At 39.2% G+C, this 22,443-nt stretch overlaps 2 protein-coding genes across 5 annotated transcripts in view; one reads left to right on the top strand and one right to left on the bottom strand.

The window, feature by feature from the left end:
* inppl1b (inositol polyphosphate phosphatase-like 1b) overlaps positions 1-22,443 on the bottom strand; it is a 30,010-nt gene that overhangs the window by 6,277 nt on the left and 1,290 nt on the right. For 2 of the 4 annotated variants that reach the window (XM_046031639.1, XM_046031638.1), the window contains exons 2-20: positions 21,582-21,667; positions 9,143-10,303; positions 7,964-8,027; positions 6,072-6,210; positions 5,766-5,886; positions 5,177-5,317; positions 4,905-4,992; positions 4,710-4,787; positions 4,160-4,297; positions 3,865-3,979; positions 3,670-3,770; positions 3,483-3,585; positions 3,168-3,364; positions 2,026-2,143; positions 1,823-1,919; positions 1,555-1,693; positions 1,299-1,398; positions 1,025-1,113; positions 142-223 (exon numbers count right to left, since the gene is read on the bottom strand). In XM_046031639.1, coding sequence (XP_045887595.1) covers positions 142-223; positions 1,025-1,113; positions 1,299-1,398; positions 1,555-1,693; positions 1,823-1,919; positions 2,026-2,143; positions 3,168-3,364; positions 3,483-3,585; positions 3,670-3,770; positions 3,865-3,979; positions 4,160-4,297; positions 4,710-4,787; positions 4,905-4,992; positions 5,177-5,317; positions 5,766-5,886; positions 6,072-6,210; positions 7,964-8,027; positions 9,143-9,279 — 2,047 coding nt within the window. In that variant the 5' untranslated portion in view covers positions 9,280-10,303; positions 21,582-21,667. Of the gene's footprint in view, positions 1-141; positions 224-1,024; positions 1,114-1,298; positions 1,399-1,554; positions 1,694-1,822; positions 1,920-2,025; positions 2,144-3,167; positions 3,365-3,482; positions 3,586-3,669; positions 3,771-3,864; positions 3,980-4,159; positions 4,298-4,709; positions 4,788-4,904; positions 4,993-5,176; positions 5,318-5,765; positions 5,887-6,071; positions 6,211-7,963; positions 8,028-9,142; positions 10,304-21,559; positions 21,670-22,443 lie in introns of all 4 variants that reach the window. The other 2 variants (XM_046031640.1, XM_046031637.1) reach the window with 1 other exon arrangement.
* Positions 16,027-22,066, top strand: arr3b (arrestin 3b, retinal (X-arrestin)). Its single transcript, XM_046031641.1, has 16 exons — positions 16,027-16,032; positions 16,399-16,432; positions 17,572-17,602; positions 17,770-17,830; positions 17,931-17,975; positions 18,071-18,264; positions 18,420-18,479; positions 18,583-18,659; positions 18,831-18,966; positions 19,051-19,135; positions 19,256-19,328; positions 19,631-19,768; positions 19,912-19,989; positions 20,092-20,115; positions 20,216-20,265; positions 21,615-22,066. The coding sequence occupies exons 2-16, from the start codon at positions 16,425-16,427 to the stop codon at positions 21,707-21,709; spliced, it is 1,155 nt and encodes a 384-aa protein (XP_045887597.1). The 5' UTR covers positions 16,027-16,032; positions 16,399-16,424; the 3' UTR covers positions 21,710-22,066.

The raw sequence follows: 22,443 nt of genomic DNA, 5'->3' as shown, positions 1-22,443 counted from the left end.
TTCTGCATCAAAACACTTTGCTGTGTCAAGCCCTAAGCCCTGCCCTTTCTTTGCTGCTCTAAATATGTGTTGTTTATGCCTTACTTCACCATTTACTTAAAGCTTTTTATGATATTTTTGTTTATAATCTCCAGATCTTACCATATGCAGTGCAGATGATGTGTGTCTCTGGGTAGGACTTCCACAGAATCCTATCACACCACGATGGAACATTGATTCGCACCTACAGAAAGAGATTTAGGTATAAATCAGCAATGTCTTGTATATTTGTCTGCCTACAAATTGAATTCACAGACTGTACTGTATGTAGTAAAGGGTGCCTTCATTCCTGTTATTTCAGATGTTCCTTTTTTTAGACTGTGGGTTAATTCTTAACCTCCTATTTTTAGTGGCTATGGCAGCTGTTGTCAACTATCCCTACAGACACCTTAAATAGGATTAAGTTGCACATAAAAATATCATAAGAAGTGAGCCTGTATACTTAGAATGCTACTACGGTATTTTTTCTTTGTTGTTGTTCTTTGCTTGTGCAGTATGTATTATATATTTAGCATCAGAGTCTACAATACAATAAACCTACAGGCTGAAAGTATGACAACGGCAGGCCAGAAAATTTAATCACAGGACACTATTAGAGTCTATAGCCATATTAGCCCTGTGAGGCTGTACTTTGATCTCCAGATTCTTCAGGATATATTGTCTGGGAACCATGAAGGTCTGTACAAAATTTCACAGCAATCCAAAACTATAGTTGTTAAAAATTTCAGTCTGGGTCAAAGTGGTGGACCGACCAACAGACCGACATCCCCAGAGCCATGCCGCTAGCTTGACCAAAAGCCTTGATTTAGTAAGTTATCAAAGTATTGCTTGTACAGGGCCAAACATTTTTTGGCAGCTACTCAGAGGTGCAGATATTGCTTTAATTGTGGGCATGCTTCCTCTGTCCTGTGCCTGAAAGATTTTTTTTATGTACAAATCATCCTGGTTTTTCTGAGGTGTTTTTGTGTCACAAGAAATGACTCACTCCTGAAGTCTTGTACTTTTGCCAAAGGTAGCAGTCTCGAGAGCCCCGTTCATACCGGTAGGTGGGTGGAAATGTAATCTTCTCTTCCTCTTAACCGTGATAAACAGAGAGGGAGTACAGAGTGAGGTAAGAAACGGTAGAGCCAAATCATAATTAATTGTATTTATTTATTTATAATTTATTTTGTAATTGCATAATATGAGTAAAGTGCTTTTACAAATGATATACACAGCTTCCAATATAGAACAAAGGCCAATAGCAAACTGAAACTCACTGAAATTGAGGAAGGCCTTTCTCTTGTGTCTCTCCTGGGTCAGCTGGTCTGCACACATGAGCTCCTCAAACTCTCTCTTAGATACATGTTTCAGGATGTCCTGGAGTCAGTGAGGACCACATAGAAGCCGTAACATCAATGTTTGGGAATTCTCAGTTGGCTATAATACCACATGTACTATCAAGCCAGTCTTCCAGGGGTGCTAAATCAGAACACAATGTTAACAAAAAAAATTAATTATGTCTGTAAGTCCGACCTGTACATCCAAGTCGAGTCTGTAGTTGAGATCCCCACACCAGAAGAGATGGGTGAAGCGCAGGCTGATGTCAAAGGCACCGAGCTGTTTCTCACCCAGAGAGAGCAGTCTGAGGATGTCTACAAAGTTCTGGTTCCTCCTGAATGTGATGTACATTACAAGAGACAATAAATACGATTACTATACTTTAATACTATGAGAAAAGAAACAGGAGCACACACACTCACTTGGTCTTACACATATGTATACACATATACACACAATGTACCTCAGGACTTTCTCACTGCCAGAGGTCAGGTGGCAGTTAACAAACCCAAAAGATGTTCCGTTGAACAGGAGGGAGACACCAACAGCCCCCTTGTTTCCTGAAACAACAGATATACAGTACATATTTCTGTCTGTTAGCCCGTATATTTTCTATATTTGCTTTGTATGTATTTTGTGATGGTGAGATCATGCAGGGCAGTTTACCCAATGTGTTCCCCAGGCCAGTCCTCACACTGGCTGTGTTCACATGGCTGATGCGACTCTCATGCTCCGGCTTCACAAACACAGCCAGTCTTATATTCCAGAGGGACTGTACTGCCACCTACAGGACGATTGTGTCACATTACAATAGATGACAAGAACAGTTTCCCATAAGTCAGAGACACATTTCTCGAATGATTTGATCTGTTTCTTTAAAGTCAGTCTCCAATTCATTTGAATACTGAAACAGATGCTCTTGTTCTACGGCTTTGATTTTAGATTACATCTTTGTAAAAACAAAATCACTGACATAATATGTCCAACAAATTACACAAATAATCTTGTATATTGTTCTAAAATGTAAGCTGGTTTACAGTTTGTTTTTTAAGTGAAACCACAAAGAAGTAACCTGTGACTCTACTACTCAACAACCTTTTTTATTTCTGTCAGATCAGAAGTATGATAGTATCTGTAGTTTCTTGTGTGTGTGTGTGTGTGTGTGTGTGTGTGTGTGTGTGTGTGTGTGTGTGTGTGTGTGTGTGTGTGTGTGTGTGTGTAGAAATGAAGAACAGTAATATTAGATTAGATATTAGATACTGGGTATAGCTTCACCCTGAGATGTTATGTAAACATTTTGTGCAGTTTTTAGTTCATATATTCATTAAACATAAACTGGGGAAAAAAGAATAAATAAGAAAGAATAATTTTTAAAAATGCTAGCAAAATTGTTAATTAGCCATCATTGTGTAAAAACCAGTTGTTTGGTGTATTAGGGAATAAGTGGTTTAACTTTACAACATATCCTATCAGTAAACCTTTACCATACTTGCTCAATTAAAAGAGAGCACCAATGATTTAACATTGCACTTCTATAACACTGTAGGACTAATGATAGAAAAAACAATAGACGTCACTTGAGAATCAAAACCAGATTGTGACATCAAATACACAACCTTTTCACATATGCTATGGTACTCCCCAAACAGACTTTGATGTGGTAAAATCGGTAGTGAACCCCACTATTCTGGGCATGTACATTTGTGAGTATTTCGTCTGTGAAATAGATAATTTATGGATAATGCACTCCATTTAGACATAAGAATCAACTACTGAAGTTGAAAAAAGTTGGAAAGGGGGAGAATTACTTGTTTGAAGTCAATGTGAGTGTAGGTGCGTAGGGTTGCTTTGATATGTTCAGTCCATTCTCTCTCCCCCTGAGGGTTTTCCTGAGTCCCCAAGGCATAGATATCATGAGGGAGCAAGGCGGTGGACTCGTCAGGGGTGTGTCCCAAACCGCAGCAGGTCACCCACGACTGCAGGCTGCGAGGAGGAGGGGAACCACCTGTGCACACAAAACACAATTAATAATAAAATAAAAAAACATCTCCCTCTAATTCACCACATTAACGAGTCCTTTGTTTGCTGACAGTGAAAGAGACTGACATCACATTTATGCTTACCCATATTCCAGGTGCCAACAAAGACAGAGACCATGTCAGGTTCACTCAGGTGAGAGTGCCTGGTTTTCATCAGCTGGAGGAGTTGGCAGAAGGCATCACATTTCTGAACGAGACAAGATTCACTCAGTGAATTATAGGCAAGGACACTGGATTTCAGTAAATAAATAAAGCTATGATCTTGCCTTACCCGTGCACTCTCAAACATCATCTCCCGGGGTGTGTTGTGATGGCTGTCGACCACCATACGGACCTTGGCCGGACTGCTCTGAAACTTGACAATCTGAAGAACTGATGCGCAACAAACATGCAAGCAGACAATTATACAACATATTTGCAAGCAAGAGAAATGTTACAGACACTGAAAAGCAAATATAGTACTTACTTCTGTCATGTGAGACCCTCTCTATACCAAATGAACCAGCCTTCCTGTCAAAGAGCAGCACTCCGGTGTCCACATCCACAGAAGCAGTCTGTCTGCCATACTTCACCATCTTCACCTGAACAACACAAAGCACAACTGTAAATACATTTATGTAGTCACAGTTCAGGTGTGTGATTTGTCTTATTTCATGTCATATTTCAAGATAAAATAAAGATGATAAAACGTGACTGAATAACAGGCCATTTACAGAATATTACTGGTTGTAAGATGAAGCGTCTTTTTCAGCCTGATTTACCTGAAAGGAGTGGACTGGCAGCTGTCTGGCATGGTTCTTGACAGGTGTTACATTGGTGGGTGTCGATTCAGGAGGAGGTGGGTTAGGCTGCACTGCCAGATTGTGATTGGTCACTGCATCTTGTAATGCTTTTAATACCTTTATAGGCAGAGAGTTTGCAGTGTTACAATTTAACTAATGTTGTCCTTCACAAACAAGCTTGGTTTGTTTTTCATCTGTCAATGAGAAAACCTCATAATCACTCAATGACTGACCATTGCCAATACAAGTTACAAGAATCTGAATGAATCACACAGGGTGCTGGCCCAGCCATTAGGAGCAATTTGGGGTTCAGTGTCTTGCTCAACGATCCTAAACATGTGGACAGAAGGAGGAGGGGATCCACCCGTTCTACCTCCTGAGCCACTGTCGCTCCTCATTTTAGTTTATTTGTTGTCCATGTACTGACCATATGACCTAGAAGCAATAGTATTGCTACAAATGTGTAATTCTTTTCCAATGTTTCTCCACAGTTTCTCAACTCTTTAGCAGCCGTTTTAACTCAACATACCTTTTTCTCCAGTGAAGAAAGGAGGCTGACCAAAGCTGAAATTTTAAACAACAGGCTGTCTATCTCCATCACTGGGTCCTTGATCCAAAAAGACAAAAGAATGCACCTTTATCTCCTGCATCACTGGGTTGCCATTTTAAAAATTACAGTTAGTTACTGTTCTTCAGAAAGTATACTGCAGGGTTTGTATTGTACCTGTGCCTTGTTATGTGTTAAAGAGCAGCTAGGATGGTCAAAGACCTTGGCCAGGGTTTCCAGACTTGAGAGAGTCAGGTCAATCTCACTGCAGATCAGATCAATTCGCAATGACCACACATCTGTTTACATACATTTTAGTGCAGAACATCTAATGCATATATTTCGTAATGAATAAAAATATGCTGCACCATAACAGTCCATACATTGCAAATTGCTCCTAATTTTCACTTTCAATTCATCATTAACAATAAAATCAAAAACATGCTAACCTGTTTAGGCCTTGGCAGGCAGTACCCAGAGTACGCTTGAGGTGGCATAGAGTTGTTGCACCTTTATGCATATTCTCAATATCAAGAGGCAGCTCACTGAAGAGGTAGTCATTGAGTAGACCAATCACCTCACCTGCAGGACTGTAAACAGAACAAAACAGACAGAATTCAGATTGTAGTATTTTATTATCTGTGCAAGCCATTTCAGCTGTTATCTCTGTATTTATCTGCTAGCAAAAACACTCCTTGAAACATTACAGATATAAAGTAGACGAATAGTAATAATTCCGCACATAGTAAATGCTAAATCGATACTATTTATAGGTGCAAAAAAAAGAAGAGCGAACAGTGTTTCAGATGTTGCTTTCTCTATGCTTGACAGGTGCATATTTAAATAAGAAAATGTTGATTGTAAGTGAACATGACAGATGGCTTACATTGTAGTTACACCACAAATCTGATACTGTCACAGAATAAGCAGATCTCAAATAGAACACAGGTATGTTAAGAAAAGCTATACATGCAGCAGAGATAGGCCAGATGCAAGGAGTTTTGGTAACTGTTTTGCATTTAAGCCAGATAATCATACCTGGATATGTTCAGCTCCTGCAACTTATCCAGGAATATGGTATTAGGGGCTGGTTTTGCTGGTGGCCCCGTGAGAGGCACTGTGCAGACCGACGCTGAAACTGGAGGTGGCTTCTCATCATCTGTGCATACATGAAACATTAAATCAAACATTCATAATTACCAGTGCATATCACAGCCCAGAAAGGAGGACCTTGGAGCCCTTCTTATTTTTGTAGACAGGTATTATTTTTTATTACGTATGCAAGAATGCATTGTAAAGTGTAACTGTTGGGTGATTTGTTTTGATGACAGCTAGAGGGCCCACCTGAGCTTTCATCCCCAGTGTCTGTATCACGAGGAACAGCGTAGAGTAGAGGAGTGACCAGGCCCTTGTGGGGATGCTGGTACCCCAACACCAGGTCCTCCAGTGTCCGGAAACAGTTTACCTGCACCCCCTGTGTTGTCTGTGAGAGACATATAAATCGCATGAACACATATGAGTGCGAGAGAGTCTGCCATTGCTGTGCACATGACCTGGAAACAGTAGATGGAAAGAGACATCTATTATACAGGGCATGCACACACACATGTGAATGTCTAAATCTTGTATTACATGCATTAAATTGAACACAAAGTTAAATAACTGTCTAATTCTAACTCGTAAACTTCATGTGGTTGTCAGTGGATGTTTCCACAAAACGCACCCACCCCCACATCCTCCTTCTGAAAATCTGAATCATTTATTTGCATGACAGAAAAAGATGATACAGATGATCTGCTGTGATAAAAAGCATCCCTTGGGGATTTAGAAAGCTCTGCCCTACACCAAAAAGGCCCCAGCTGCAGTTGGCCGTCACGTTTTACTGTGGTTCAACATTCCCAATCAGTCTAAACAGCCCCGCAAAAAAAAGGCAAGGACACTTTTACACGCTTCCGTTCACATATTTAAGCCACAAGCACAAGAAAGCTTATTCTCAAACTTTCCACGAAAACCTGCAAAGCTACACTTCAGTGCCACTCAAAGGAGTACAAAAATTAAGATTAAATAAACACACACATGCTGTGCACAGGTGCTGTGCCTGCATACTTAGAGTGCTACTGGTCATGTGTACAAAATCAAGACATTAGACCACAATATTGAGCAAGCTTTTTTCCTGCACCAACCTTTTAGAAGTTTTTATTTTCATTTTGCGGTGAGAGAAACCTTTTTTTGTCCCAAGCCACATATCTGTTTAGCAAGGAACTCTCTTTTTTTTCTTTTTTTTTAACCACAACGATCTCTTGGAAAGCAATTAAAAAGAAATGACAAGGAATAAGAGACACCGAGAGACAAAATGGGCCCCAAAATATCTCCTTGGCCATCTTGGAAAGACAAAAAGCCAAGCATGCAACTTGTGAGTTAGTGGAGCAAATCCAGTGAGGGAAAATACGTACTGGAGGTTTATACTGATGGCAGTGGAAAAACAACTCAAATAGCAACAGAGTTTAAGGTCTTCATTTGAAAGCAGAGAATGTTTCCAAGTCAAAGGCTTGAAAACCACTGCCAGACAATCATTATTAAATTGGTTATTGGACTTTAATATGCAGACATAGTTTTAAAAAAGCCACAGTTGATTTGCGGTTTAGGCCCTGAAAATGTTTATTTCTCTCACTCTGACTTTCACTCACCCACTGTGTGCGTGTGTGCTCCAGTGGTTTTTGTGCTTGTGTTTTTTTTTCGCCTAATAAATAGGTCATTAGCTGACAAAATGCTCCTGTATGCATGGCATTACTGGCTTGAACTCTGCCACATCCAACAGACATATTACGTCTAATACAAACACCCCCATACGTACACATAACAAATAAGCACACCCATTGGTCAGTGACCTAGTTTGTGGGTTGAGTAGGAATCTCTGAGACATAAAAACAATTTCTCCTCTGTGCTGCTGAGCTTATGCTGCAAGCATGCGGCCACATGGCAGAGATGCCATTCAAACAACAAGGCTACTTCAATTATAACAGAGCCTGTACAGAGAGGATACACAAACATGTTCCTGTTCTCCTTAGAACAGGCAATAACAAACCATTGTTTGATCCCCCTAACTCCATCTGACTGGCTGCGTTTCTCTGTGTGTACAGTTTGTGCCAAGGTTTCAGACATCAATTGTGTTTCTCTTTCCTCTACTCTTCCTTTTCGGGCAGAGGATTCGGTATCGCGTGACGATGAACACTCACCTGAACTGCTAGAAGGCCATCTGCATCAGGAAGAATACGATAGGTGTGAACATGACGCTGGAACCTTTGGAAACCAAAAATATCTCTGTTAATGAATGTTATTCTAAGCAAACACTAAAAGGGAAAATACACTTGGCCAGATGTCTAGCTGTAGTTAAAGAAAGTAACTCTGTTAACAAGGCGCCAGTTGTTTTACAGATCACTTATGAAGTGGGTTGTTTTTGTTAAAAACTTCTGAGAGACGCTTGGATCATCGTCTCATCAGTCACTTCATAGGAATTTGTTTCAGGCAGAAAGTAAAGATGAATGGCAGTTTGTCAGTCAGCTACTGTATAGCAGAATGACTAAATACAGATCAAATGTGTGGAGAAATTTGAGAAACTAAAAGAGGGAATGACATATTGAGAAAAGAACGAAGGGAAAGAGAGCACTGCAAGCGGCCGGAGCTCAGCTTTCAGGAATGTATCTGGCGCACGCTGATGAGCAGTCAGTGTAGTGCGGTCGCTGGCGGTCCCGCCCTCTTTCAGGGGCCCCAGGGAAGAAAGAGGGGTAAGAGGGGATCCAGGGAGTCCTGAGCCAGGGTTTGATTGGCTGAGATGCACTATGTTCAAACAGGACAGTCTAACTAGTCTGGAGAGGGTGTATGTGTGAGGTAGCACTTTGAGTCTTTGCTGCCTGCTGGCAGATGAATGTGAAAGTGATGGCTATGGCAGGAGGAGTGAAGCTGCTGAATCAATTAACAGATGGGGAAATTCTGCAAAAATGTTGAGTTTATGAATAGTTTCCAATCCTATATTCCAAAATCTAAAATTATCAAATCTTTCAAAAGGATTATTATTGTGGCTTTACCTAAAGAAGAACGGCTTGCATTTACTACTTCAAGACATCCTCAGTAAATCATTCATTAAATATTTCAAGGAGGTGCAACACACAAAGTGACAGTGAATAGAATAGCTTCTATAACTAAGGTTCTTTATGGCAAGTGCAGAGTTGGGATCTACACAGCATTACTGACAAGAGCTATACACTTAGAAATACTGTGTAATACGTTGCAGATGCTCATACAGAACTTAGTGTCTAAGATATAATAGCTTGAGGTAGCTTGGATAGCTAATTATGTTTGACAGTGATAGGTAAGTATATGTGTGTGTGTGTGTGTGTGTGTGTGTGTGTACTCACAGCAGACACAATGCATAGGCTCCTGGCACAGACTCACTGTCTCTCACTAGGTAGCTGCCATCCCTCCCTGCCCGTGCCAGCAAGTCCTCTGCATGCACACGGCTGATGTCGCGATGATACCATGCTGCCGTAGCCATGGCAATCAATGTAGCGATATATGTTTATAAAAATAATCCACATGAGTTGATGAACTTGACATAACACGAGTTTTTAACACAAGTTTACTGAGTCAGACTTGTTCAGATGGCATCACGATGGCGGTCTGTCATACAGGTTGTCAGAGCCAGAGTGTGTTGAGTGCTCTACTTCAGTGTTTAGAACTTTCCCATGATCCAATTATTCATGATCAAAGTGTCAAACAGACAACCCCACACCTTGTGTATATCAGCTAGCACTTCCTGGGTCCCCATTGGTAACTTCTGGGTCACACATCCTGTTGCATTAGAGGAAGAAAGAAGAAACATCCAGCTGATTATGAGGTCCTCTCTAACAACAGCCAGCTCATCAACAGAGGCTCCAGTCCACCTTTCTGATAATATCCTTGAGTAAAGAGATCCCGTTTCAGTTTTTTTCAAGTTGCTGCAATCAGGTGGCGTGCACAAACCATCATAGCAGTACGAGGGAGAGAGAGGAAAGGAGGTAGAGGTAGTGATAGTGAGAGGTGCTGCAGTCTGAATGAGGCAGCCACCCTTGAGGCAATGACTCTAGCTGAACCAAAAACACAATCCTCCTCCTGTCTCAAAACAAAACCCCCACATGCAAACAACAGGAAAAGAAGAACCAAGAATGGCAAAACAAACAAATCAAGCCACACACACGGCACCCACACACTTAGATACGCACACAGCAGAGACAGAAACATACCAGATGGAACTCAGTCAGCACTAAAACCAGACAGGCATGCAACAGAAACCAGACTAATTCAAATGATTTCCCAGCTCTGTTGCCATATAAGGGAATAGGAACACCCTCCAAAAAGTTCAGCCGATGACTGCAGTTGTCTTTGCTTCTTCCAGGCCCAGATTCCATTTAGAGTGTCTGGTTGGATGTGGGCTACTCCGTGGGTCTCACTTTCATTCTGGATGTTTGCGTGCTGGCATGTGTGTCTTGTCAGTGGAGTCTTGTCTGCACTGGCGTGGTCTCCAGCGGTTCTTCAGAGTGCTGTCAGAGGAGAGGGAGGGAGCAGAGGCGCAGAGGACAACCCCGTTAGAGCGTAGGGCAGACAGAGGAAGTGACTCGACATTCCAGATGGCGGACATAGCCAGGAGAATTCTTGCGAGGGGCTCTACTTCACTACCAGTGTGTGAAACAGCTAACTGCTTCCTTTTTGTCTCTCTCTCCTTGCGTCTCTTTTGTTCTTTCTCCCTCAGATCATGCCCTGTCTATTTCTTCAAATTCCAAACAGAAAACACAGCTTTCCAGACACAGATGAGCTCCCTGGTAAATCCTCAGTTCCTTCCTTGTATTTTATCATCTTTAACTTTAGACTTTTCATTCTCTAACAGGCATATTTACTTTCTTTCACCCTTTTTTTCTCCTGCCCCAACCTTTTTCCTTTTGTCAACCCCCAGTAAACTTCCCTTCCTCACTTGCTCATTCCTTCCCTTACAGCAAAAAGCAGCCTCCATATGGTTATGATCATCCTTCACTTTCTTATTTTTGCCCTCCTAGAGCATCGCCCATTATTCAGCCCTCCCACTTCCCTCCTTCTCCATTAGCTGGAGCATATAACTCTGTGGCAAGCTGTTTGGTCCCATATTTGCTGTTCTGCCTCTCATTACCCAGCAGAAATGTGCCGACCACCAACCGAAGCCCCCCATAAAACAAATACACAGCAAAGTCCATCCCAATCTCATGACATACTTTAACTCAATCTGTAATCAGTTCTTCTTAGTAGTGCTATGAGCTCTCTTCAGCAAAGAAATTAAATATATACATTAGGCCATACAGCTGTAAGCTAAATGCTAACCCTGACATGCTAACATGCTCACAATCAATATGTTGTTTAACAGTTAATGTTTAGCATTGATGTTTACCACAGTGACCTCCTTAGTTTGGTATGTTATCTTGCTAACATTTGCCGATTAGCACTAAACACAAAGTAAACATAGGGCTGATGGAAATGCCATTAGTTTTGCAGGTATTTGGTCATAAACCAATATATTGAACAAATAAAAAATTTGACGTGATGATGGCACTAATGGAACTTTAAAGAATAACCTAAGTAATTGCACTTCTTCCTGAATGGTAAAACAGATGTAACAAATGTCATGGCAATACATCCAATAGCTGTTGAGACATTTCACTTAAAACCGCAAATGTCGACCTCATTTTGTCAGGAGATCACCAACGTTCATAGGAGACATCTGGGAACCATGAATGTCTGTACAGAATTGTGTACCAATCCGTCCAACATATGTTAAGATATTTCCTGGTTAAGTAAAAAAACACTGACCTGCTGGTGGCACTAAAGGGAAAATCAGGGAACGCCAAGGTCATTTGGGTTCATCCTCTGGGTACAATAGATATCTATACTAAATTTATTGGCAATTCATCCAATAGTTTAGGCATTTCACTAAAGACCATAAATGTCAACCTCATATTTGTGCTAGAGGAAAAGTCAGGGGATCACCAACATTGGTGGGATTTCTTGTCTTGGAACCATGAACACCTGTACAAAATTTCACATCAATCCACCCAACTGTTGTTAAGATATTTCACTGAAATTTAGTTACTGCGCTGTATATTGTCATAGTTCTTTGTCAGAACACAAGCTTTGGTGAAGATATAGTGTATCTCAGACAGGCAGATAACAAAATTACAAAACTTCACCATTATTAGAATAAAATCACCTTGTTTAGAGATAGTCTTTCTTTTATCACATTTGCCATTCTCAGAAACAGCAATTGTTGTCCAACGCTGATCTGGTCCCTTTCTCATTTTGACGATAAGCTTGACTTATGCAAGCAGTGGATTGGAGACATACTCCATTTAGTACCACTTGCTTTCTTTCATTTTCCCTACCGGCTGTCAGATTGGATTTTGAATTTGATTAGCATTGTTTTATTTAACTTTAAGGCCAGACAGCAAGGCAGGCCTTGATTATACAATATGCAAGCTAATAAAACAGTTTATCTTAAAGAGTAATAGGACAATAAATTAAGTAAGGAGCTTTCTATTAAACATTTTCAGTGTCATTAAAAGCTCCAGAGGATAAATTGGCTATTCAAAAATTAAAGACATTCTTAAATAGCAAGTATAGTTTAATTGAAATATCTGAAATATTACAAAGTAAACATATAAAGTTCAACAAAAATGCCCTACACCTAATTAGTTAGTAGAATTATGTGTTTAAAAGGGACAACACAATGCGTTAGTAAGCCATGAATAAGAAATAAATGAACAAGTGATTTGTTTGTGGATGACTATGTTCTCGTAACATATCTTTCTGACTGATGGCAACAACAAGCCTTTAAAGTTAAAGCATCAGTGGAGTTGATTTAGTGGGTAGCAGCTGCCAAAAATACAGGTAGATACAATGAGCAGAACATATTTGATTATAAGCTAACGGGGAACCTCCTTTACCTGCCTGGTGATGTTGAGTATATAACTACAAATCATTGTTGAAGGTTACACTGACAGAACTTCACACATTTCAGCATCAATCATTCAGCATTTAATAGTTTGCTAGCGTTTGCAACAAACACTGCATCACTGCCTCAATTCAACAACACATTGAAGACAGTGATGTTAAGAAGAGGTAATACCGTGGCGCTGTAACACACTGGGACTAGTCAGAAGTCCCTGTGAGGGACAATGTTGACTGTCTATATAAAGTGCTTGCCAAAAATGGTACCAGCTTAAGTGTAAGGGGCTTATGTGACTGTATGTAACCTCCCACAGCCAAAACTGGAGAGAGACAGTTTAGTATGAGGAGATCAGAAAATAAGATGATCCTAGGTTTTATCAGTGTCTTTACCCCACCGAGAGTAAAGTGGTATGCAAAAATATGGCTCCATGCAAACGGTGTTAGCAAAAACACAGACACATTAGCTAGGCCATTTAACAAACAGTTCACAATGATGTACCTAAAATGTTGGTGATCAGAGTGAATAAAACATCTGACTTAATTCAAATGATAAAAAATACAGTGTATAAAGGACAGAGCAATGCATTTATATCCAAACAGACTTCTCACTCTGATTCATGACTCATTGTCCAAGAGCTGAACTGTGACTTAGTGAGCTCATTTTACCCTCATTTTACACTTTACCTCAAGAGACCTGTTTATAAATGTATGAATACTCAGTCCATATTTTTTTAGCATTGATGAAGTGTGTCACTTGACTCATCAACAAGGCAAACCAATTGTCATTATATGAGTTAATGCTTTCAGACAGCAGTGCAGCTTTGTCTATTTTCACCCTGATGTGGTTTTGTTTGCCCAGTGAAGCACACAGAGGCTATATCAGAATGACTGTAAATGCCAATAATAGAATACACAGAAAATAACATACTAGAACATTCAGGTTATTTATTTTAAATAAAATACAACAAAGTTCCAATTTTTTTTTATCTTGGTTACAAAGCTGCCCAAAATGTTACTGATTTTGAACAGAGCCTGCATGGCTCAGATGTCTGCTGCCAACCTACACAACACACACGGCGAGACACAGTGGAGATGGCCGTGTTTGGAGCTTTTGTTAGTTTGAGTTGAACCTCGCCAGCTGGATCAGAACAACCAGCAGGAGTGGGTCGGCCCAGGAGAACGTCGAAGAATCGTGCTAAATGAATGTGTGCTTGTGCTGGCAGCGGAAAAATAAAGTGTGTAACAATTTCTCCGTGTCGGCGTTGGTGCTGGGGCATCCTCAAGCAGTTGCTCGCTACAGTTACTTTTAAACTTTCTTTTCCAAAGTGGGGGGCAGAAGTGTAGGTTTTCACAGGTAGACTGAGTCAGTTATGAGTTTGTGTGACCATTTTCTGGCCAAACTGTGGCTGTGATAGTGAGTTACATAAAAGCCTCATGTTTCACTTAAAAGGAGTCAGTGCTCCCACATATCACCACCCTTCCAAAAGTAATTGTTTACTTGAATTTGTTACAATGACATCTGGTATACTACAACAGTCTAAAGCATGCTTTCCACCGTTCCTTGGCTGTTCTGTATTTTATTGTGTGGGGCATATATGTAGAATGATTAGGATAGTAGCTTTAATTATCAACAGTTTTGCCTGTGAACTCCTGACTGATGATCTAGCAGTGTAATGTGTACCAGTGCTGTCTTGTCTGGGTAGCTTTAAAGAGATCTCAAACCATGTCCCCGTATGACATTTGGAGGTCAAAACAAACATCCACCAATCTAATTAATTACCCTTGACTGCCAAGTTGTAACAATTCATCCCTAAAACCCATCATCCAGATCCCTCATTGATCAATCAATTCCGCCTGGCTAAGGAAGTAAGAAGATCCTCCACCAATCCACCAGACGGATTTACCTCTATAGCTGTGTGCCAATTTACAGACTGGATCTCTGGTCACTGCTAATCATTGTAGGTCCTTTGAAGACCTGAGCACCAGACTAAACCTGTACCTTTACTCCAAATGAGGCAGTCTAGCTTCACAGAGACCAAACTAAAAGATGCAGGTAATCCTTCTCAACTAATGTAAGTAGATCTAAGTAAAATTTTCCAAAGGTTATGACCAGGAAGAAAAGAAAGCCAAGTGTAAATAAAGGCCTGTCAATGTACAGTACCACAAGTTACCTTACACAACAGACGTGATATACATAATACCAATAACTTTCTGAACTTAGTCACAACCATTACTGTAGAATTGATCAGCATGGCGATTTTGTATCCAGAGTGGTACTAGTTGTACAGCCTTGTTGTTTGCAGTGAGTCAGCAGGTCACTTTGACTTCTGTAAACCTGCCATGAGCACAGATTGCACAAGGCTTGGTAGAGGAGCCATCTGTCGCCCAGGCTACCATAACAACCAAAATCCAACTAATACCACTCTACTCCTGTCTAAGCTATAAAAAAGGAAGTCCTTGAACATTCGTGCATAGTCCATTCACAAGACAATCTTTAAACCTTAATGAGGGCTGATCTGATAGCATTCACATTCTCACAATGTGGAGCAAATAAGTTAAATGATTACTTCAGTATTGTATTATATCATTGAGCCACTAAAAACAAAATTTTTACAATCACAGATGTAAAACCTTTCCACTTCAGGTCTTCTAATGTTAGAGGAAGCCATATGACCCACCATAGTCTATAGATTAGACTTTCATAATAAAAATCAGTTTTTTTTACACTTGGAGTGTTTTTAAGTAAATGTTTTTTTAACATTTACTTATAGTAAGAAAACTATAAACAGCTGTGTGCTGTTCAGTCAAGATGTTCAGTTTAAATACAGATCAAATTACACATGAAATTCATTAGTAGGCTGATTTCATTCATGATTACATACTTGAGTACACAATATTGTTCACGTCCTGCAGCACATGTACTTCAGGAAGTATGAGACTGATTCAAAAACCGGCAAAGACCAAGTGACCAACACTCCAGGACATGGCCTGTTGCATTCCATATCTGCCCCACTCCCAAATTTACCTACTTATCTGAGCTTATTCTTTTGAAGTTACATACACAACATTACTTTTACACATGCTGGGGACCAAAACAGTCACAGTTTTAATTACATTTTCTCTAAACAGTCTTCTTTGAGATGCTGTATAAGCTGAAGGGGAGTTTCAAGGTTTAGAGGTCATACTGTAGTATAAAAGCAAACAGGAAACAGTGATTGGTACCCACACGCACTACATGCTGTCAACAGTGACGGATTAAAGAAGACAGCAGAGAAGACTCGCTGACACAACTGAGGGCGCGGTAAGTGAGCTGTTTCTCTTGCTGACCAGCAGCACATAGAAACACATTAGATGATAACAACTCAAGATAATGACAGAGCAGCATCAGCATTTACTGAAAATGTGTCACTGTTGTTACTTAACAGGAAGATAATCAATTTTTAAATCAGAAAGATACTCTTTGTACTAGAACTTTGGATCGTCCTATGCTGCAATGAGTCATTAAAAACAGTAATGATACATTAATTTGTAACTTTTTTTTGAAAAAGAATCTCAAACAAGAAATTAAAAATGCCGTTGAATCCCTCAATAACCAGTGCACATAATAGTAATACTTCAGTATCATCAATCAGTATCACATGTTTCAATAACTCTTTTTTATTTGCAGACTGGCTCTATAACTTTGCCATCAACATGTCCAAGTGAGTCTAAAGAGTTTTGTCTTGTTCACTAATTAATTCAGCGGCTGTTCTGGTATAGTAGCTGGTTTAGAGGTTAAAATCCACTAACTGTGGGAATAGCAAATGTTAACAATCCTTGAATTATCTTGCGACTTTGTCAATTCAAGACACTACTTTGTATTGTGTTTTATTAAAATTGTTTTTGAAACTACAATCATTTGATAGAAACAAAAAAGGGTCAGCACTTTTGCAGAGAGCTAAGTCATAATAACTTCACAAGAAAGAACCCCAGGGGCTTAAATGTAACAATTTAAACATTGGGACTCCTCTAATGCGTCAGTTATCTAGGATATGGATAAATCCTAATTACAGAGGGTTTTGTGGATTTGAACTTAGAAAAGATGTTTATAAGAAAGAGGAAAAGTTTTAACAGAATTACTTGACACTTACACGAAAGAAGCAAACACCACTAAGGATTACTTGTGTGTTTATTGCTATATGCAATTACGTAATAATAGGAATGTTAAGAAAAACACTGAATATTTTGAGAAATCAATTCAGAATTTCCCACGTTTACCAAGAAATAACAAAACACAATATAACATGTCTACCATCTGCAGCAACATAGAATTAATCGGAGAGATTTTCAGGAATATGCCACCAAGAGTCAAACAGTCATGTTAGCACCATGCATAGAATTAATAAACAATAGCTAAAGAACTACTTACCTGATTGAATACTAAGCCAAACAGGAAATTCTTGATTTTACATACGTTACTGAGTATAATATATTGACTTATTGTATATTGTATTGAACAAATCACAATGATGTCTGACGTCCAGATTAGACACTTGCCAGCAGGTGCTTTTCTATCCTAAACACTAATCTATGCTTATAGGGATGGGAGGGGTATCCTGTAAGTGGAAAAGACAACTGTGGGAGGTGGTAGGTGCACAACACTATTGACTAAGACCACTTCAGAAGTGGAAAAAATAAATTATTGTAAAGCAAAAAACAAGAACATTTCCACCGGGGTCATTTGTGCTCAGTCCTAAACATCTTGTGTTTTTTTTTTAAACACATTCAGTGAGCCTAAAAGTGTTCAAACGTGTGAAATACCATTCTGATTCACTGTCTTTTCCTTTTTTCTCTTTTTCAGGGTATTTAAGAAGACCAGCGGCAATGGACATGTAAGTGGCCTCTATAATATAGTCATTACAGGGCACCTCTTGGGTATAGGGAGGAGTGAAAATTGTATGTAGCTCTTCCAGCTCCCTGAAATAACTTCCGAACTCTTGTAACCTTGGCGGAGGAGTAACTCTTTCCCTCTTTGCTTTTCTCCGTTTTCTGTTCTCAGATTACACTGTACTTGGGGAAGAGAGACTTTGTGGACCATGTGGATGCAGTGGAAGTAGTTGGTGTGTGGACAAATGTCTGTTTATACATCCTCAAACCTGCACACATACAGTGCATGTTTCTGTTCAAATCTAATGCTATTGATTTTCCTCTCATTTGCAGATGGTGTTGTTAAAGTGGACCCTTCTGGTCTTAATGGCAGAAAAGGTATTTCCATCTCATTCGCTGTCAATGATGAAAGTTATCAAACCTCAATGTATGCAACACAAAGACTACATTAAATATATCCTTTTCCATTGCAGTATTTGTCTACCTTGCTTGTGCCTTCCGCTATGGCAACGATGAGTTGGACGTTATTGGGCTGTCCTTCAGGAGAGACATATGGATCCAGCGCATCCAGGTGTATCCACCAACAGGTGAAAATGCAACCATATCACCACTGCAAGAATCCCTCCTGAAGAAAACTGGAGACCAAGGATATCCTTTTTCCTTCCAGGTGAGGAAGCATAACTCACTCTTTATTTATCAAATCCCTCTTGTCCATCATTCAAATGTTATATTTACCAACCACAGATTGTTACATCCCTCTTACCTTCCAGTCATCATTTTAAAATTGTATTTATTAATGTGCCTTGTTTCTACTCATTTCAGATGCCAACAGATCTCCCATGCTCAGTCTCCTTACAGCCTGGGCCAAATGATTCTGGCAAGGTACAACTACTGTCCATTTCCATTTTGCCTTTCCATTCACTTTTATACACTACTTCAAATATTTGACGAAGAAATCATTTGTCTGGGTTTTGTTCTGTTGTAGGCTTGTGGTGTGGACTTTGAGGTTAAAGGATACATTGCCAACACACCCATCAGTGCAGATGAAGTCATTGAAAAGAAGTATGTCCACAGCCAAACCATACTCTCAGGTCAACCTTGTATTGCACCTTTAAGCTGTAGCAGCAATGATGACATATAGAGGGCAAACCCTTACTCTCTTTGCATGTCTTTTTTTTTTTTTACCTTGTCTTGTCTTGTCTTTTTTTTTTACCTTGTCTTGTCTTCTCTTAGGGACACATGTCGTCTGATGATTCGCAAAATACAATTTGCACCAGCTAACAACAAGGCTGGGCCCAAGGCAGATATAACCAGGCAGTTTTTGATGACTGACAAACCTGTTCACTTGGAGGCCTCCCTTGAAAAAGAGGTACATTGAAGTCTACATACTTCAATGTAGACTTTTTAATAAAAGATTGCTAAATTATTAAAAATAAATTATCCTTATATTTAGATTTATTACCACGGAGATCCAATCAGTGTCATGGTAAAAATCAACAACGAAACCACCAAGATTGTTAAGAAAATCAAAGTCTCAGGTAAGTAGTGAAGAAAGGATTAAAGCTTGATTGAAGTTAATAAAGTGTGTCTCTGTATGTATGTATATGTTCAAGAGTCATACATTTTGACTGATTATTCTGCTATTTTTTTCCTTTCAGTTGAGCAGAGAACAAATGTGGTGCTCTACTCATCTGACTGTTACGTTAAGGTAGTCTGCTCTAAGGAGTTTGGGTAAGGCTTTCATTGTATCAAATGAGGCTTATTAGCAGGATTGGAGTCATTTCAGATTCAATTTTTATTTAATTTAGGAAGTAAATTAAAAACCTGGAAATTCTAAATATTCTCACATCCCAATATACCTAAATGCAATCTATATAGCTATTACTGTGAAACCTGCGCTGTCATTGTTACATTTCACTTTAAATTTAAAGTATGCTTGAGGAAAAGTAAATTCTCACAAATAATGGCAAAGTTAAGTTAAATATGTTTTATTAATTATTTATGCACTGTATGTAATTCACTGCTATATACAGGGAGACAGTAAACGCCAACTCTACATTTGAGAAGTCCTTCCAAATAACCCCCCTGCTGTCCAACAACAAAGAAAAGCGGGGTCTTTCACTGGATGGACAGCTAAAAGATGAGGACACACACCTAGCATCCACTACCCTGTAAGCCACTTCAGTATGCCTCTTATCAAAGTACTTACAGTGAGCCCAGGACAGGTCTTCATCCTCTTACCGAGTGGTATATCATGTATTAGAGCAAATCCTCAAGCTCTGAAAGTTAAAACTGTTCTTCTCTCTCCTCACAGGAGTAAAGGAGGAAAGGAGATGCAGGGAATACTTGTCTCCTATCAAGTTAAGGTTAATTTAATGATTTCCAGTGGAGGGTAAGGCTTAATTGAAAAGAAAATATTCATACATAACACTTTTACATTTTGTGTCAAATTGTGCAGACTAAAGGTTTCTTTTATTTCCTCTGTCACCAAAAGCCTGCTAGGTGGCATAATGGGAAGGTAAATATTGATGTACCTCGTTTGTGGTCATATGTTATTAGTGCAAACAACATGTAAAGAATTAATCTATTTATTTTTAATAATAAAATTTTATTTTCAGTGATGTCAATGTGGAGCTTCCTCTGACTCTGATGTCCCCAAAACCTGCAGGTGAGTTTGTGTTTTTGCATGTAATTGCCAGACATTTCACACAAACAAAAACAGATAGATAGTAATGAATATTCTGGAACTGATCTGATTAATGTGTTTTATGTCATGGCATCCCCTTTTATCTGTTTATTGCATGCCATTGCTGCATCCTGAGCAGAAGTGTAAGTATTAAAAAGCCTCCATGAAAAGACATTATTATTATTATAAAGACAAAATATTAGAGTGTCGCTGTGGTGTTTGTGACATGCTGCTGATATTTTTCCCCTGTGGGTCTGTGTGTTTTATGAGTACTCTTTTATCAGTAAATTTTACAGTGTTTACTCCTCCAATTGCTCACTACAATGTTGGATCTAGTTCATGACATAAGAAAAATCAGGCCCTACTTTACTCAGTGTGCCACCCAGCTTCTGGTACATGCCATGGTTATCTCTCGGCTCAACTACTGCAATGCCCTCCAAGTAGGTCTTCCAGCTTGTGCAGTGAAACCCCTACAAATTACTCAGAGACCTCCGCTGGCTACCCGTGTCCTCCCGAATCTAATTCAAGTCAATAATGCTTGCATACAGAGTGACTACTGGGTCTGCACCCCATCTACCTAAACTCTGTGATACAAGCCTACGTTCCTTCTTGGCCACTGCGCTCCTCTAACGAAGACCGCCTGACTCTGCCATCCCTTCACACACAAATCAACCTCAGTCCCGGCTGTTCCTAATCTCTAACATGCACTTCCTGTGCTCTTCTTCTTGTATCCCCTTACAATTCTCTTGTATTGATTGTACTTTTTTGTTAAATGTTACTTCTTTTCCTAGGTATTTACCCCATCGTTGTGATATGTGCTATTAGCTCTTACTGGTATTTATTGATGATCTTACTAGCATGTATTATTAGTTGTAGTTCTCATGCTGTATTTGATGCTTTGTTGATGTCTGTATGTTGTTTCTCAAATGTAAGTCGCTTTGGATAAAAGCGTCTGCCAAATGAGTAAATGTAAATGACACATCAACAATAAAATCAAAAGATAGTTTAATTTGTAAGACAAGCATTTGCATAAAAAATGGTTATGAGGCCTTCTGAAATAACTATGGATTCTATGCCTTTGAATGAGTGCAACTGTTTCACCCTATAACCCTGTTGCACTTGTGTGAAATATTGAAATTGAACCATGTGTTGCTCCCCCTCCAAGATGAGTTTCTGTTTAATGCTCCAGTAGTACCTATAGTAACAAACTCCCAAATGCTGAGTTCCTTTTACCCTTGGCTATGTAAAATTAGATGAAATGTATTCCATGAGTTACCTTGGTGTAATGTTGGACTCACATAATCAGTTGTTTGTCCATTGCATGCCTACAGGACAGACATCTCAATTGATTCCATGGAAAGTTGAGACAACCAGTGAAGATCACCTCTTGGACAAAGAATACAGAACAAAAAGGAACTCAACATGAATGAAGAAAAGCCCAAAGTGTCACTAATCACTTATTTATATATATATATATATATATATATATATATATATATTTTACATAAATGTTTTTATTTATTTATTGCTGATCATTGTCCCTTGTATTGCACTATGTATGTTGATCTGTACCTCTGAAATATAAATACCTTACCTGTGGGTTTGTTGTGTGTATGGACTGGGTAAGCTGCAAACAAATTGCCCTTCTTGGGATCAGTAAAGTTGTCCTAATCTAAATATTATGACTGAATGAATATCTGGGGGATGGGTATCTCCCAAAATACTGCTATTTGTTCATGACAGTAATCAACCAGAGAAGTAAATTAAAAGATTGTCTCCTCAATTATTGCCTTATTCTTGTCTTATTTATATTGCTCAGTATGTTTGTGTTTGTGTCAAGGTTAAAACTGAGAACTTCATTATATTAAGAAAATGCTTCATTAAATTATGCATCATTAATTCATAAAAAGACAAATTGAAAACTATTGATTGTTTAATCATTTTACTAACAAAAGTGAATTTTGTTATGAAAGCTCTTATGATGAATCTGGTTCTTTAATGTCAACTGTGTGCATTTAACTTGGGACTAAACTTAACACCCACTGTCATACAGACATTGCTCTGAAATGCAGCTCAGAGTAATTATTTTTTTATGCACATTGATGCAGCTTTCACATGGCCCACTTGTCCCAAAACTGTGACTTACACAGAAAACCGCTG

Source organism: Micropterus dolomieu, linkage group LG19 (assembly GCF_021292245.1).
Source record: "Micropterus dolomieu isolate WLL.071019.BEF.003 ecotype Adirondacks linkage group LG19, ASM2129224v1, whole genome shotgun sequence".
Lineage (NCBI taxonomy): Eukaryota > Metazoa > Chordata > Actinopteri > Centrarchiformes > Centrarchidae > Micropterus > Micropterus dolomieu.
Note: the sequence above shows the minus strand (reverse complement) of the source record. Positions and strands in the feature narration are given on the sequence as shown.

Excerpts from the sequence above, each read along its gene's own strand:
- arr3b (XM_046031641.1), top strand. Across the intron at positions 17,831-17,930 it reads GGATGCAGTGGAAGTAGTTG|ATGGTGTTGTTAAAGTGGAC; the intron begins GTGTGTGGACAA and ends TCTCATTTGCAG. Across the intron at positions 20,116-20,215 it reads CTAGGTGGCATAATGGGAAG|TGATGTCAATGTGGAGCTTC; the intron begins GTAAATATTGAT and ends TTTTATTTTCAG.